Source organism: Carassius carassius, chromosome 19 (genome assembly GCF_963082965.1).
Source record: "Carassius carassius chromosome 19, fCarCar2.1, whole genome shotgun sequence".
Taxonomy (NCBI): Eukaryota; Metazoa; Chordata; class Actinopteri; order Cypriniformes; family Cyprinidae; genus Carassius; species Carassius carassius.
The window spans coordinates 9012983-9030755 of NC_081773.1; the positions used below are offsets into that span (position 1 = coordinate 9012983).

General features: G+C 36.7%; 1 protein-coding gene across 4 annotated transcripts in view; it reads left to right on the plus strand.

Moving 5' to 3' along the window:
• inpp4aa (inositol polyphosphate-4-phosphatase type I Aa) overlaps positions 1–16530 on the plus strand; it is a 38615-nt gene extending 22085 nt beyond the window's left edge. The window contains exons 3-24 of one of the 4 annotated variants that reach the window (XM_059499711.1): positions 1745–1789; positions 2288–2406; positions 2532–2648; positions 2722–2801; positions 2911–3019; positions 3832–3922; positions 4478–4625; positions 5655–5785; positions 5876–5980; positions 6073–6181; positions 7179–7196; positions 7534–7720; positions 10808–11026; positions 11113–11392; positions 11708–11740; positions 11828–12000; positions 12642–12765; positions 12862–13129; positions 13950–14047; positions 14130–14242; positions 14409–14563; positions 14766–16530. In XM_059499711.1, coding sequence (XP_059355694.1) covers positions 1745–1789; positions 2288–2406; positions 2532–2648; positions 2722–2801; positions 2911–3019; positions 3832–3922; positions 4478–4625; positions 5655–5785; positions 5876–5980; positions 6073–6181; positions 7179–7196; positions 7534–7720; positions 10808–11026; positions 11113–11392; positions 11708–11740; positions 11828–12000; positions 12642–12765; positions 12862–13129; positions 13950–14047; positions 14130–14242; positions 14409–14563; positions 14766–14898 — 2855 coding nt within the window. In that variant the 3' untranslated portion in view covers positions 14899–16530. The remainder of the gene's footprint in view (positions 1–1744; positions 1790–2287; positions 2407–2531; positions 2649–2721; positions 2802–2910; positions 3020–3831; positions 3923–4477; positions 4626–5654; positions 5786–5875; positions 5981–6072; positions 6182–7178; positions 7197–7533; positions 7721–10807; positions 11027–11112; positions 11393–11707; positions 11741–11827; positions 12001–12641; positions 12766–12861; positions 13130–13949; positions 14048–14129; positions 14243–14408; positions 14564–14765) is intronic. The other 3 variants (XM_059499713.1, XM_059499712.1, XM_059499714.1) reach the window with 3 other exon arrangements.
• Positions 16531–17773: the final 1243 nt, after the last annotated feature.

Sequence of the window (17773 nt, forward strand, 5' to 3'; positions counted from 1 at the left end):
AATTTGTGTTATGACTATTAAAATTCCCCTGCTATTTGACTTTTCTTAGATATGCGGTTCATTAAGTTCCTCTTATCATTCAAATTCCACATCCTCTGAGACGTGGAGGCGATTCTTAAACTGAGAATTTTGCCAGATGCTGATTTGCCCTCTGATTATTCCTCTAATTTCAACATGTACAGTCGTGGCCAAAAGTTTTGAGAATTACATAAATATTGGAAATTGGAAAAGTTGCTGCTTAAGTTTTTATAATAGCAATTTGCATATACTCCAGAATGTTATGAAGAGTGATCAGATGAATTGCATAGTCCTTCTTTGCCATGAAAATTAACTTAATCCCAAAAAAACCTTTCCACTGCATTTCATTGCTGTCATTAAAGGACCTGCTGAGATCATTTCAGTAATCGTCTTGTTAACTCAGGTGAGAATGTTGACGAGCACAAGGCTGGAGATCATTATGTCAGGCTGATTGGGTTAGAATGGCAGACTTGACATGTTAAAAGGAGGGTGATGCTTGAAATCATTGTTCTTCCATTGTTAACCATGGTGACCTGCAAAGAAACGCATGCAGCCATCATTGCGTTGCATAAAAATGGCTTCACAGGCGAGGATATTGTGGCTACTAAGATTGCACCTAAATCAACAATTTATAGGATCATCAAGAACTTCAAGGAAAGAGGTTCAATTCTTGTAAAGAAGGCTTCAGGGCGTCCAAGAACTCCAGCAAGCGCCAGGATCGTCTCCTAAAGAGGATTCAGCTGCGGGATCGGAGTGCCACCAGTGCAGAGCTTGCTCAGGAATGGCAGCAGGCAGGTGTGAGCACATCTGCACGCACAGTGAGGCGAAGACTTTTGGAAGATGGCCTGGTGTCAAGAAGGGCAGCAAAGAAAAAAATCTCCAAAAAAAACATCAGGGACAGATTGATCTTCTGCAGAAAGTATAGTGAATGGACTGCTGAGGACTGGGGCAAAGTCATATTCTCAGATGAAGCCCCTTTCCGATTGTTTGGGGCATCTGGAAAAAGGCTTGTCCGGAGAAGAAAAGGTGAGCGCTACCATCAGTCCTGTGTCATGCCAACAGTAAAACATCCTGACACAATTCATGTGTGGGGTTGCTTCTCATCCAAGGGAGTGGGCTCACTCACAATTCTGCCCCAAAACACCCTCCAACAGCAACTTCTTCCAACAACAGTTTGGTGAAGAACAATGCATTTTCCAGCACGATGGAGCACCGTGCCATAAGGCAAAAGTGATAACTAAGTGGCTCGGGGACCAGAATGTTGAAATTTTGGGTCCATGGCCTGGAAACTCCCCAGATCTTAATCCCATTGAGAACTTGTGGTCAATCCTCAAGAGGCGGGTGGACAAACAAAAACCCACTAATTCTGACAAACTCCAAGAAGTGATTATGAAAGAATGGGTTGCTATCAGTCAGGATTTGGCCCAGAAGTTGATTGAGAGCATGCCAGTCGAATTGCAGAGGTCCTGAAAAAGAAGAGCCAACACTGCAAATACTGACTCTTTGCATAAATGTCATGTAATTGTCGATAAAAGCCTTTGAAACGTATGAAGTGCTTATATTTCAGTACATCACAGAAACAACTGAATCAAAGATCTAAAAGCAGTTTAGCAGCAAACTTTTTGAAAACTAATATTTATGTAATTCTCAAAACTTTTGGCCACGACTGTAATAGATAATGTACATCTAATAAAAAGTTTCTGTGTTGTGTTTCACGTGTGTTTAGGAAACAGTCAGGATCCTGATGAGCCAGCGCTCGAGTTCAGTCTGGGTGAGTATCAGCAGTTCAGTCCATCAGAAAATGATCAAGGTGCAGCAAGGTGACCAAAGTTTCACCAAAGCTAATATCCACTCATCAGGATATGTGTGTATCAGTGAAGTTCTTCACCTTATATTTTTGGCTACCAGCAGTAACAACATGCAGCCTGCTGTATCTGTGAAGGAAATACACTCTTTATGAGTCTCTTAGCTCACATGCAATAAACATTTATACAACCTCTCTATGAGCTCTTAAATCAAATATTTCCATTGTGGTAGGTGCATTGGGTTTTTTCTGACTTTGGCTGTACTCTTTGGCAGTTATATTACTTTTTCCATGATGAAACGTCATGCTGATGGCAGTTAGCCACCTTGGGTTATTTGTACTGTGCATCACAAGAAACATTTCATATGGTTGCTTACAAAGACTGGATTGTAATGCCACTACGAATGTAATTTAACTTTTCTCCTTTCATGATTAATATACTGAATTGTTGTCTTCTTTTCCCAGCATGCAGTGAGCTGATCACTCCATCACTGGACCGTAAGCCCAGTAGCTTTGTCGCAGTGAGCTGCACCACCCCTCCTCAGGCGTTTTGGACCAAACATGCACAGACTGAAATTATAGAGGTGAGGATAAGTAGATATTACTAGGTTTTGGAACATGTGGAACCATGTAGCATGTAAAACTGCCCCTATTATCAGATTTTGCATATTGAGGTGAATTTAATGCATGCATTTCTCTTTTTTCCTAGGGCACTAGTAATCCAATCTTCTTGAGCAGCATTGCCTTCTTCCAGGAATCTCTGATTACCCAGCAGACTAAAATCAAACTGTCTGTCTACGATGTGAAGGACCGCTCACCGGGGACTGTAAGACAGAAACCTGCTATTCTTAACATTCTGCACTGTTTTGCTCAACCTCATAAACTCTTTGTTTTATTAGATGTACCTGCTCGGTTCGGCTATGTTTACAGTGAAAGAGCTGCTTCAAGACAAACACCACAGGCTACACCTCACTCTGCAGTATGTGAGATCAATATAGGCACAAAGCTGATGTGTAATCCCATAGAATTTATTAGGAATTACAGTAAATGTAGTCTGACACCTATTTGTGGGCATTTCATTGGCTCAGATCAGCAGAGAGCGAGCGGATGGGTAACATTACCATCATTGGATGGCAGATAGAGGAGAGGAGAGACCAGCGAGCTCCTCTGGCACGTTCAGACACCGTTAATGGCAGGGTGAGTGCTAACACATGCTGCTCTTCACACTATACATTAGTCCTCGACTGATTTGAGGTTTGGCCACTGTCCAAAACCAATATTTCAATTACTTATATGTATATATGTGTATATGTATATACATATATATATATATTACAATAGAAAATAGTAATTTTAAATGTTAATAATTTTGCAATTCTACTGTTTTTACTGTAAAAATCTAAATAAATGCAGATTTGATAATATACATGACCTTTCACAAAAAAATTAAAATTAAAATTAAATTAATCTTAATCCAAATATATATATATATATATATATATATATATATATATATATATATCCATTGTCCATTGACGAAGGCATTATTATTTTAGTATCAATAGTGTCTTATATAGTATTTTAGTATCATCATATAATATTATAGTATTTATGAATGGTTTTTTTATTTTTATAGTTTCTATTTATTTATTTTTAATTTTGTGATTTTAAAATATGTCTGTATAGTTTTCATTAATTTTTAAGTTCTTCAACTTAAACTAAATGAAACTAAACAAATAATTGTATTTATATTCAATTGAATTTCAAGAAATATTTATTTTACTTCAGTTAATTCATGTTTTCTAATCGTTTTAGTTTTAGTGATCAGTTGTAGTCCATGATAACAACAGTGACTTTCAGTTGTAGTTTTTTTTTCTTTTTAAAAAGAGATCTAGCACTTCTGTTAAAGAGACAGGAGTCTGTTTTAGTTTGTATAACTGTGTCTATGTAATTCTCTGTCACGTAGAGCATGACAGTCTTCTGTATAATCGCTCACGTGTTTCTCATAGATGGTATTACCTGTTGATGAAAGTCTGACCGAATCCATGGGAGTAAAAGCAAAATCAGCATCTCTATGTAAAGACGCTCTTTTAAAGGCAGGTGAGTGTGTAATTTTGATGTCTATATACAAAACCATCTTAATTATTGCAGCTACATTCCATCTGGAGGAAGCCGTTTATTTCTAATGTGCCCTTCATAACCAAACCAATGGGCTGTAGTCTTCACTTCCTGCTGTGAAGACTCATGAATGCCACAAGCTCTGAAAGAGGTTCTGAAAACGGTTTCTGCAGCCATTAAAACACAAGAGTGGTTATTTGCAGAGTGTTAAATATTCTGTGCGAATAGATAATGCGTTCTTTGACTAGATTAGCATTTTCTGAAGAATAAAATAGTGGTTTGAGGCAACAAATGTAAGTGTTCTTTAAGTTTAGGTTGAAAGCTTTAGTTCTGCTTCAATAAAGTGTTGCATCACCCAGCATGTACACAATTTTACCCAAAAATTGCGGTAACTGTTACAATAAGGGTTTGTTTGTTTAAATCGTTTATTAACACCAATTAATGCTTCATTGAATGCAGTAAAATGCAACTGATGTTCTTTTTTCAAGCCTCTCACTACTGCACACACCCATTGATTGATTGACTGATTGATTGCAGTGTTTGGAGGCACTATTTCACGGATGTACCGATTTCCCACGACTGACGGAAACCACCTGCGTGTCCTGGAGCAGATGGCAGAGAGCGTGCTCTCCCTGCACATACCAAGACAGTTCGTTAAACTACTGCTGGAGGAAGATGCTGCCAGGTTAATGCAATTCACTGTTAGTGCTCATGCTCAGGATGACTCTTTTGAAAGGGGACATGAAATGGAAAACCTAAATTTCTTTGTATTTATACAAGCTACAATAAAAAGTTTAAAGTCCCCAGTTTTTTTTAATTTATATTTTTTGTACACTTCTGAAACATCAAGAATAGGTGACCCAAAAATGAAAATTTGCCGAAAATTTCCTCACCTTCACACTATTCAAGATGGAGATTAGTTTGTTTCACCATCTGAACATATTTGGAGAAATGTAATATTACATCACTTGCTCACCAGTATATCCTTTGCAGTGAATGGGTGCCGTCAGAATCAGAGTTCAAACAGCTGATCACAATAATCCACAAGTAATCCATACAACTTCAGTCTTGTAAAGTGTAAAATGAAATATGCGTGTTTGTTAGAGATCATAATTCATGGTAAGGCTTCCTCCGGTGAAAAAGTCCATCCTGTTTTCCTACAATGTATTTGTTTAGAACTGTTTTGGGATCTGTGAGTATATGCATATGTCTCTCCTGATTCAGACGAGACAACGTTTTACCGGAGAAAGCAATATTATGGATAAAGGATGTTTTAATGGTGTATTTGTTTCTCACAAACATGCAGCTTTGCACTTAACAAGACATTAATTGATTGTGGATTACTTGGGGGTAACTGTAATGTTTTTATCAGCAGTTGAACTCTCACTCTGACGGCACCCATTCACTGCAGAGGATCCATTGGCGAGCAAGTGATGTAATGCTAAATTTCTCCAAATCTGTTCTGATAAGGAAAACACTTTAAACTCATCTGCATCTTGAATGGCCTGATGGTGTGCATTACTGAATTTTCATTATGTTTCATTAAGAATTGGTCAAGAATCACTTTTGTGCAGCATATTGAATTTTGACATTGCAGAAGTTAGATTGATTTGTAAGATTCTAACTAGCAAGACTGAAACACTATTAGTTTATATAATATTTCATTTATAAATAATATTTTATTTTATTATTGCACGTTTCTGTCTGCACACAGGGTGTGTGAGTTAGAAGAGTTGGGTGAGTTGTCCCCCTGCTGGGAGAATCTGAGGAGACAAATCATCACTCAGTACCAGACTATCATCCTCACCTATCAGGAGACGCTCAGTAATTTACATGAATACAAGGGTGAGTGTTGTGGCACCTGCTCAACCAGAAAGAGGAAGTGAGAGCGATATAATTAAAGGTGACTTCAACATTGTATTTACTATCCATCAGGTCCTTCCTTCAAATCTAGCACTCTGAAAGGAGAGAAGAAACTGGAGTTTATACCTACAAACCTCCACGTTCAGAGGATGAGAGTGCAGGGCGAGTCAGGCTACGGTGAGAGATCTGTGGCAAATATTTGCTTTTCAACATTGAAATCCCTCTTGTCGAAATGGGTTGGTCTTTATGTAATGTACATCTCTGAACAGATCGCACATATGACGTGGTGACCACTGGGGCCCCTGCGGCACATCACCAGGGCTTCAAGGGCAGCGGATTGAGGAAACTCGTTCAGAAATTTGAGGAAGCCAAAAAGCAGTACGATTTTTTTATTAATTAATTGGTGACGAATATGAATACATTTTGCTGCCCTGCTTTGTTTCTTGGCTTTTCTAATTCTTTTTTATTTTCTTTATTAGTGTATTATTTTGGTAGCAAGAGGTATGGAAGCTTTTTAGCTGCAAAATAAAAAAGCTAAAAAAAAAATACTACTTACTATTACAATAACAACAAATTATGCATAATTACATGCAAGTAACCCTAATCCTAAAGCTAACCATACTGTATAGTAAGTACATGTAGTTAATTCATATAACTCAGTACTTAAATGTATAATTACACTGAAACAAGGACACTTTAAAATAAAGTCTAACCTTTTTTTCTCAAAATTGTGAGCCTGTATCTCAATTCAGAATTTTTATTCAGAATTGTAAGTTTATATCTTGCAGTCATGAGTTATAGACTCACAATACTTTTCTTCTCAGAACTGTGATACATAAAGTATGGAAGCCAGTTTCTGTCACTGAATAAAAAAATAAAGGTTATTGTGAATTTTTATCTCACAATTCCGACTTTGATAAAGTCAGAATTGCGAGATATAAAGTCAGAATTGCAAAATATAAACTCAAGAGTTTATATCTCGCCTTTCTGAGTTCATTTCTCACAATTGTGAATTTACATCTCCACAATTCTGAGAAAAAAGATTGTAAGTTTGTATCAGGCAATTTAGAGATGTAAACTCACAACTGCCAGAATTGTGAGATCTCGATTACCTTTTTTATTTTTTTATTATTTGGTGGAAACGGGCTTCCCTAAAAAACTCATAATCATATTATAATTGCAAGAAAATGGACAGAATTGAGAGATATAAACTCAGAATTGAGAGAAAAAGGTATTTTTTTATTATTATTATTCTTTGGTAGAAATAATGTTCCAGAGAGCAGAACTTTTTTTATACATGATTATTTTATTTCACATTTATCTCACGACTGCGATTTGTAATCAACTGACTTTACGTTGTTTGCTTTCCGATCAGTTCAAGCGAGGGTGAAAGGTGAGTTTCAGGGTCGTTTTCCAGTCATTTTCATATGTGGTGGTGTTTCATCTTGTTTATGATCTGTCAGGATCGAGCCCTTGCCTTAACTTCCATTAAATGTGAAGGATCTTTCTTGTTTGCACCAACATTTGTGTTTTTAACGTTTAAACTGCTCTCCCACCCCATCCAATTATGTGCACTTGGCATTTGTGTACGTTTTCTGTGAGTGCTTGTATATCACACCATCTCATAGTCAACTTGGTCACAGCTTGTGCAGCTGAACAAGTGATTAATTACAAATGGGGAATTGGAGAATATGTTGTTGTTTTGTTTTTAATGATCTGTCTCGTTTCAGTGCCGGGGAATCTGCTCCTCTTTCTATGCGGTACCAGCCACAGGATGTGTTGAAAGCTAAAGAAATCATTTCCCATATCAACACTCTGAAGACACAGGTCAGCTACTACACTGAGCGGCTGTCCCGCGCTGCCAAAGAGCGCTCAACCAATGCACTGGAGAGGACCCTCGCTATCCTCACAGACAAGGTGAGAGGATTTGCATGAACTGTTTACAGTCGATTCACTGACCATCTAATACATATTTCACACAGAATTGTCAAGAGCTGGCTGAAATCCACAGTCCATTCTGATTGTCCGGCTTTACACAACTTAACAAGGGCACACAGTCAGGGCTCTGAACCAGTTCAAGGAACGAAAACCAGAAACAAACGAAATTTTGACAGGAACAGAAACAGAAACTAAATCAAATTTTATACTTCCGAAAAGAATCGAAAATTTGAAATGGCCATTAACCTGTTAACCCTCTGGAGTCGATTCACGCGTATACCCCGAAAAGAACTTAAATTACACTTTCAGTTTTGATCGTAAAGATAAGAGCAATACATCAATCGAATCTGTAAAGGATGACTACTTTTTTTTCATATACAGATATAATAACAACAAAACATTGTGCATTTATAAAATAAAGATAACAAACAAGGTGTGCTGTCTGCAGACTTTGTCTGCGCTGATCTTCATTTAGACACACGTCATTAAAATGAACTGTAACTCAGTGAATACTCAACATGACATGAGAGAGAGATCTATAGAAAGCCTGTCTACTTATAAACTAAACAAGTGCTGCCGAAAACAAATATTCTGTGATAGTTATCCATATGAAAACAACGCGATGATTGTTTTTCACGTCTCTCTCCATTATCTTCTAATGTGACCAAGCCCACGCGCTGAACGCGCTATTCAGATTCTAATGTTTCACTGAAGCGCGCGGCTTGAATATGCCCACACTACAGGAGACAACACAGAAAGACTGTTCTTCAAGTTTTTTTATTTTACAGTTTGCTTCGCGATGAGAGGAATAAGACATAATTCACCCCAAATAGATGTGATTTGGATTTCCTCAGAAAAAAAAAGAATGAAGCGCTTTATTCAGCAGAGATCATAAACATGAGTAAGTCTCTTTTTTATACAGTATATATATATATACTTATACTAGTTTTCACATAACGTGTAAACATTTTACTAGTTAGACTTTTTCCAAACTATAATTCCTGACTAAATGTATAATCAAGTGAAACATTATGAAGTTTAAATAACAATATACAATACTATACCATTCAAAAGCTTGATGTAAATAATATAAATGTAACAAATAAAAGTAAATGTAACAAAACAGCCCCCCCCCTCAAAAAAAACCTGAAAAAATATTCTCACCTCTTTTCAACATTAATAATAATAATGATGATGATGATGATACTAACAATGAATGTTTTTTTTTGTAGAAAAGGATTTCTGAAGGATTGTGTGACTGGAGTAATGATGCAAAACAATCAGTTTGAAAGTCAGCTTTGATTGTTCCTAATAAACTGTTTAACTGCACTCCCAAGTGGATATTAAATTATGTTGTGGGTCTCTATATTGAAGCCTGTTCATTATCAAAATAAAATACAGTTAAAGAAACAAATAAAAAGTTACACTGCTCCGTTGTACAGAAGTTGTTGCGTTCAGCGTGACCGCGCCTCACTGTGCTGATAAAGCCGATGTGAAGGATGATGTTTTATGTCGATGAAGGTACAAACACTATATAATAAATCATATTTTAGCATCCAGATACGTCGGGAACATGTTTTTATAATGTTTGTAAACATTTTGCTTTAGCCTAAAGGCATTTTAGCCTTCATTATTTCTGAAAGTAATAGGGCTAATAAAATACGACTTGAGAAGCGACTTCTGTTTTTTTTTCACTCTCAAAATGCAATCTTATACAAGTGTTTTTTTTTTTAACAAAGCACCAAACATTTTTAAATATCTTAAAAATACTTTGATGTCTTTAAACTGTTGAGACTGTTGAAAACGCTGTACTTTATTATTTTTATTATTATTATTATTATTATTATTATATTATTATTAGGCAAATTATAGGCAAATAATATATTTTTTTTAAATAACGTTATTAACCGGTATTTCTTCCACCCGAACCGGTTTCGGAACGGAAATAATATCAGAGGAACGCAGGAACAGAAACGTTAAAATATCGATTCTGCTCGGAGTGAACCGATTGAATTTTTGTTCTGTTTTCAAGACCTGCACACAGTACAACTCTTTCCAAGATATCCTGAGTTTAGCTTGAGTCACATAAACTAGAAATTGAACTAGTTATTTTTCATTGTTTATGTCCGAAATAACTTATAATGTATTACTATTAGAAATAAAGAAAACACAAATTCTGCATTACTGTTCACTTTCCAAGTGTTTTGGAAATTCATGCTATTTTGGATTTCAATATATTTATTGTTGATTCCATTTACCATTTTATCATTTACTATTTAAAGGTGCTTCTGAGAACCCCAGGGATGAGAAAAGGGTTCACTATTGAAAGCTGTTTAACCTGTTAGCCAGCACTAGAACGTGGTGCTCAACCTAAACTCGCACGTGTCAGTTTTTACGACTCTGTTCCTGCGTTTTTATTCTTATTGTATTTTTCTAGTGCTCAAATAAATCACTTATATGATGTCTAAGTTTCTGTCTAGTGTTTTATTATTGAAAAAAAAGTGGTATGTTTACTGACTAAATAGTTTGTAGAAGCCTTCAATACTGTTGGTAAATATTTCTTTTTATATTTGAGGGTGGTGGGTGTAGACATAGTCTCATAAAAATATTTGCAGGAGTCTAATTTTTCATGATATTTTATTCAGATTTGAAATAGAAACTCATGAGACGTGTCTTTCAACCCATTACTTTTCTAGATTGCTCCAGGACTCATTTCATGTATTTTTATATCAAATAAAAAAATAATTAAGTGTGGTAAAAAACAATTCATGGCACTTCAGTGTCTATAACTTTTAATATTTTTGAGCATTATCAAATCTGGTTGATAAAAAATAAAGCCCAAAGGGTCTTCTTTCCAAAGACACCAAAATTATGTTTTTAACACACTGAAGTAGGAAACTGTTACAATTATAAGTTAGTTAGAGCACTTTCAGCTGTGAATCCCATAATGGGGGGTGCTGGCTAACAGGTTAAAGTGTGTCTCATGCTCTACAGATCTACAAAGTAAAAGCTGTTGAGGTCCACTTAATGAGTAAGTGTCTCCCTCAATCTCTGTCTCTCCCTCAGACGCGGCAGCTGGTGACAGTGTGTGACAGTAAGCTGCTAACTACAGCTATCCAGGCACTGAGTGCTGCCCGCCCAGAGTTCATTGCCTCCAGAGGCTCTCCGTCCACCCACGACACTGAGCGTGTGGTCCTGAGGAACGACCAGGGCTCTCCACAGGCCAAATGGAGCGGGAAAGGGAACAGAGCATCCGCGAACTTAAACTGGCAGGAGGAAGAGTGGGTAAGATTCAGAGACTGACATTATTCTTTTCTCATGAATTTACCTACAAATCTGCAGAAGCTGATTTATTTCTGTTTCTGCTTCAGGAAAAGATCTGGCTGAATGTGGATAAGAGTCTGGAGTGTGTGATCCACTGTGTGGACAGGCTGCTGACAAGAGAGCGCTCGCAGAGCGACAGCAGTGAAGACGTCTTCCTGTCTGACCAGCAGGCCAACACCAGCATGAGAGGTAGCCAGGGCAATGCATTCTGGATCAACCCTGGTGACGGCTGCTCCACCCCCCTGACCTCATCACACCCTCTTTCAGCTCAGTCCTCATCACCCTTACTGAACCCTGCATGCCCATCCAGTCCTAACACTCGCTCCTGTAGGTTCCACTCTGTGTTACATTCTGATTCCTTTTAGAACTGCTCAGATAGCACAGATGCTTTCCGTTTTACATCCACTTCTAGTGGCACAAGTGATAATTCTGCATGCCATTCAAAATTGTATGTGTTAATAAACATTAAACAATGGATTGCAGCAAAATGCCTGCTTGCAGTTGCTTTTGTTTTGATATGCATGTATATGCTAACAAACCAAAATTGACATCACAAGATTTTATAAAGAGTTGGCTTTAAAAGTCATTAGTATTGGCACCGTTGTCTTGAACAGCACTTGTTCTTTCTCTGTCCGGCTTTAGATGGCAGTCCCAGTGTTGAAGGCTCTTCTCCTGGTAAGCCTCTCGCTGCAAACTATTTGTTCCAGCTGTAGTTATATTTGTGGGCTGTCCAGTTTCAGCTGTCTGTGTTTATGGCTCTAGGTGAATGGAGTGAAGCTCTGTATCCCCTCCTGACCACTCTGAATGAGTGTGTAGCAATGATGAGCGACAAAGCCAAGAAGTCGATGGTGTTTCTACTGATGCAAGACAGCGCTCCCACTATCGCCATGAGTTTGTCACTACAGTACCGCAGAGATGTGGTTTTCTGTCAGACAGTTAGTACAGACTATTTAAAGAGAGAAACAACATCATTTTATTGCCAACCAGGCCCACATAGAATGTGCTTTGTAGAAATGAGAAACTCTTCTCAGTTATAACATTTTGTCAATCTCATCAACCATTACATTAAATTTGTTGAACATTACAGTTAATCTGATATTGTGTTCAGCTACCAATAAAGATACAGCGGAACAGCTTGTAATGTTTAAAATGGGATTAATTAAAAATAACAACTAACAAAACATTAATTGTCAAGGCCTGTTTAAACAAAAAAAAATTCTTATATACTTAAAATATATTACAAATGTATACAAATGGTACCAAAACATATCTTGTTCATTTAGACTATAACATAAATGTACAATATTAAATGTTACATTTAATATTTTCTTAAGCTGCACTGTTAACAATATTTATTTAGCATTTAAGCATTTAGCATTTATATATATAAATTATTATTATTATTTTTTTTTGCCATATGGGGGTTTACACCATTAATCATTTTTACAGGTTTTTCGTATTGAAAATGTTTCTGCTTACAGAGTACTCTACAAAACACTTTAATTATACAATATCCCTAGCTGACTGTAAATTAAAATTTCATGTCAATTCTAATAATATGCATATTTCTTTGTAGCTGACGGCCCTGATCTGTGGCTTTGTGATTAAACTGAGGAACTGTCTCAGTGACAGGGGCTTCCTCCGACAGCTCCACACTATCGGTTTACTGGTCCAGTTTGAGGGGCTCCTGAGCACCTACGGTAAACATACAAACACATTTCAGTTCAGCTTGCACTCATGTGTGAAGGTAAACCTACTTGAATGTGTGAACTCTGAGCTCTTCTTTAATCTTAAAGGGGAGGAGCTCGCCATGCTGGAAGACATGAGTGTAGGAGTCATGGACCTCCGGAATGTCACCTTTAAAGTGACCCAGGCGACCTCCAGCTTTAGCCCCGACATGCTGCCTGTCATCACGGGCAACAGAGATGGGTTTAACGTGCGTGTTCCTTTAGCGGGGCTGATGTTTGATGTGTTACCACGGGAGATCCAAAATGGGATGCTGCTGCGAGTTCAACCGGTATTATTCAATGTAGGAATCAATGAGCAACAAACGCTAGCGGAAAAGTAAGTGTATGAATTGAATATACTTGGTTTCTTTGTATGGACTGATTTAATCACATTGGCTCAGCTGGATTATCAGTATTTATATGCACTGGAAAACTTGCTTAAGCACATAAATTCACTCTTAATCTCATTCCAATGTAAGTGAATTATAAATGAACAGTTGTGTACCTAAGGTTAGGTATTTGCATAAAGCATGCTCAGACCATCTCTAGGGCCAGGTCTCTTTCTACTCAACCCTTTCTTTACAGCTATTTGTCACTCTCAGCAAACACACGAGACTCTTTAAATACACATTGAAACATGTGCAGCAAGATTCACAAGCAATGCCCAGTTTGGCATTTAAAAAGGAAAAAACTGTTCAAAGTCAATAAAGATCACAGAGATCTCATTAGGCAGCTGTAGCTACACATGCAATTTTGTGTTTTTATGAGAGGAGCCTCACAGCTTTTCTTTCTCTTTCATTGTGTAAAATTAAATTTATAGTTTAAAGATAAGATATCTATGAAACATTTTTATCTTAATGCATCACCCAGAGTGTGATTGTGAATATTGCATTCGGAAGGTTTAAGTAGTTCCTTTTTTCATTAATTTAGCATACATTTTAGTACACAGGTTATTGATGAATCATGTATGGATTGAGAAGTCATTTGTATGTAGATTTAATGCACAATGTGTGCGTATACATGCTTAGTGAATGAGAGCCGATATTTTCCTCTTCAGTTATTCATACAATCTAATTCATTGGACTGTCAATATACAATATACATTTTATATATATAATGTACTTTTTAGTATTGATGTTCATTTTGTATTACTTTAGGTTTGGAGACACGTCGCTGCAGGAAGTAGTGAATATGGAGAGTCTGACTCGTCTTGCCTCCTATTATGATCAGTTTAAAGAAGTACTGCCTGAAGACTGTGAGTCCTAAACTCTCTGCATGAAAGAAAGTTGGTAGATGGTTTATGTCAGTCCTAACCAGCTGAATTACTCTATCCGTAGGTCTGCCCCGCTCTCGCAGTCAGATCTGTGTACCTGAGCTACTCAAGTTCCTCAGTCAAAATGTTAATGCCAGGAAGAGCAAGAATGTTGACATCCTGTTGCAGGCAGCAGAGGTACAGTGATCTAACATTATTATTATGTTCTCTTGCATCTATACTGAAACATTGGGAATCACAATTCAGTTTGTTTTTGATTCATGGAGCTGCGATCTGAGACTCTCTCACTCTTTATAATAGTTTGAATGTACCTTACCAGGATGGTATCTTTCTCAATTGTTAGATTTGTCGGCGTCTGAACGGTGTGCGTGTGACCAGCTGCAAGAGTGCAAAGGACCGTACGGCCATGTCAGTGACCCTGGAGCAATGTCAGATCCTTCAGCAAGAGCACTGCATGGCCCCGCAGGTCTTCACACAGGCTTTGGACTGTATGCGCAGGTGAGACCACAGTTTACAGTTAGGGATCGTATTCACACATTATGGCCGGATCACACCAAGGACAATAACTATGAATGTTTAAAACATTTGACAGAATTTTAAAGAAGCAGACTACAATAAACAGAATGTTAACCTTCGTTAGTGTGGACGCTAAGATAGTACTAGTTATAAATATTGGACCTTTTCTCTTTCTGTTTCACAGCGAGGGCTGCAGGCGAGAAAACACCATGAAAAACGTCGGCAGTCGCAAATACGCTTTCAACTCCCTCCAGCTGAAGACTTTCCCTAAACCGTACAGACCTCCAGAGGGCACCTTCGGGAAAGTGGAAACTTGAACTGAAAGCAGTCCGTTCGCGACTAGAACTGCATGTTTCTCCTCGTTCGCTTTACTTAATCACCACATATCTGAAGGAAAGTTTTATTATGCACAGTCATGCTGAAATACGCTCTGGTTATCATCCAGATGACAATGTTCATATTTCCACATCCCCAACCTCTTGGCTCTGAGAAGAAAGGAGATAGGGAAAGAAAATCACTTGAACATAAATGAGTAGCTCACTTGTTTATTGCACTGAAAGCAGGTAAGAAGGCCCTTACTCTTAATATTTAAAAAAAAATCACTGATGATTTCATTTCAATTTGAGAATTTCTAAAATCATCTAATCCATTCCGTCTGTGTTTATTTAATAAGTACATCTTTCAGTACTTTCCTGTACCACACTTGGTCTTTGTACTAAAAAACAAATTTCAGAACTATCAGCACTGAAGCAAAGCTGTGTTTTATCATCCTTTAGATTGGAAGTTCAGTAGGTTAAAGGTGATGTGTATGTGCTGTGATAAAGTAGATGATTTTTTCCTAAGTCGTCCAGTATTAGGACTTATAAAGAAAATCAAGCTGTTAAATTAGAGAATCCATATATGCACCTCAATGTTCAACCTCACTTCATTTAAAGTGTACACAATACTAGCTGCCTTAAGAGAGTCCTCCATTGGTTAAAATACATGTGTAGATACTTCTAATCTGTGTATGACTATTTGTGATGTGGCAGATTATGTTTTATTTATTTACAGTAAGACTCTCTCTTTACGAAAGTGTTAGTGCTTTAAGGCAGGCCTTTCCACTTCTGACTGTGCATTGTACGGGTCGTAGAGTTTAAGAGGACAAGCTTCCTCATACTGTTTCCAAGCACAGCTAGTCTCTGTACAGTGAGCACACTGTGTGAATATACATTCTTTGTAAGGAAATATGTTAGAAGACACTATTATGTTCATTGCCTGTTTGTATGTTTTCATATTTCAGTGTTTCTTTGTAGGACATTTATATTGGTTGATATGTACTGGTCTAAAAAGGAGCACTGCTGCAACTGGTCCAGAAATGTGAAGAATATTTCCTGCAGTCTTTTGTTTTTGTAAAGCAGAGGGATGCATTTAGACTATTTATTTTAGTGTTATAGAAAACCATGTTAGGCATTGCATCATAAAAGGCTAAGACTAACTCTTCATGTAATGATCATCAGCCTTTGTCTCTGCACAAATAAATGCACAAATGGACTGTAATTTCTGGTTTGTATATTGAAAGAATGAACAACTGAAAGCTTGTATTTGCAACTTGGGAGACAAGAGCATGGATCTCAACCTCTGCTGAAATTATTATTATTTAAAAGTCTTTTAAAACCAGATGCACTGCATGGAAGGTAGGCTACAATTGTTACTGAAGTTTACACTTAATTATTATTTTTAATAAATGTACATTAAATTATTTTACAACTTAAGTCATTTTATTTTAATTTTTCATGTAAGTTTATCCTCTATTGTTAGTGCTAAAGCACTAAGAGCATGCTACCCTATTGGTCTTACAGTGTCTGTTTTTATTTTCTAATGTATGTGCAAATACTTTGCTGTACAAAATGCCTCTCTCTTCCCTCCAAACATACAGCTTTAAAAATAAAATGACATGCCACATTAAACTTCAAGCTACTTCATTGCATTGTTCACTACTTTGTTCATATAATAAGATACAGGACTATGACCATTGCTAATTATATAAATAACATTTATTTATTTATTAAAAATGATCCATTCAAGTTTTTAGTATATTTGATCTGCTGGGATCTGGGAATTTCCCATTATGACTGTCATGCCTATACCTTTGCATACTGATGAAACGCTTAGTTTCCTGACTTAAAAAATTGAAATAAAATAATAATAACATGCAAGTATAGCACACCAATTAGCATTGGTTTTGTACACTAGAAAGCAGTTGTAGGTGTTATCAATGTACAAAAACAAAAGCAAAAGTATTGAAATGTTTACTTTGTTGTAGTTGTGTGTCTATATATGTTTTGGGAAAAGTTACATATTAACGTAAATTACATTACTTAGTTACTTTTATGGAAAGTAATGTGTTACATTACTTTTGAGTTACTTTTTGAATCTGGACAGGGCTTGCTTGTTTGTTTTTAATATAAAAAAGTTATTTTTACAAATGTAAAAGCGAAGAGGAATCAATACGCCTCAGGCCGAAGTAGAGTAGAGGGTAGAGCTCAAACAAATTGCATGAAGACTATGACGCAGAAGCCTATTAGAATGGTTGAATTAGATAATCGAAGGTCAGTAGCAAAGACATTGTTTAATAAAATGGGATTAAATACAAATTATATTTGTCTTATTTAACATATTTAATTATTGCAGGTTTATAAGAAAAAAAAATAACACTAGCTGGTAATCCCTTGCATAAGCAAACATGCATGATTGACTTCATTTGCCAAATTTGCATGGAGAAAAGAAATCTGGACACTCAAGTAATGTTGTGTTATGTTTTATTTTATTTAGCTATTATTTATCCAGGTAAACTGTTTGAGAACCACTTTTCATTTACAAACATGACCTGGCCAAGAGGCTACAGGAATAAATAGGAACATACTGTACATAGTCAAACACATGACACATTGAACAAGCAATTGAATAAAAAAAAGATAGACAACAAAGAAAAAAGAGAAAAAGAAAAACAGTAAAGTGCTTAAGTATGTGTGTATGATTATATGATTGTCAGCAGGAACAAGAGTCAACTATGTAATTTTGGAGGTTTTGTTTAAAGGTGGAGATTGGTATCAGAGATGTAAGTTTCATGGTAGTTTGTATTATGTTCCAGTCATATACTGCTGCAAAGTGGAAGGCATTACGTCTAAAAGAAGTAGAAGTGGGGGGAGG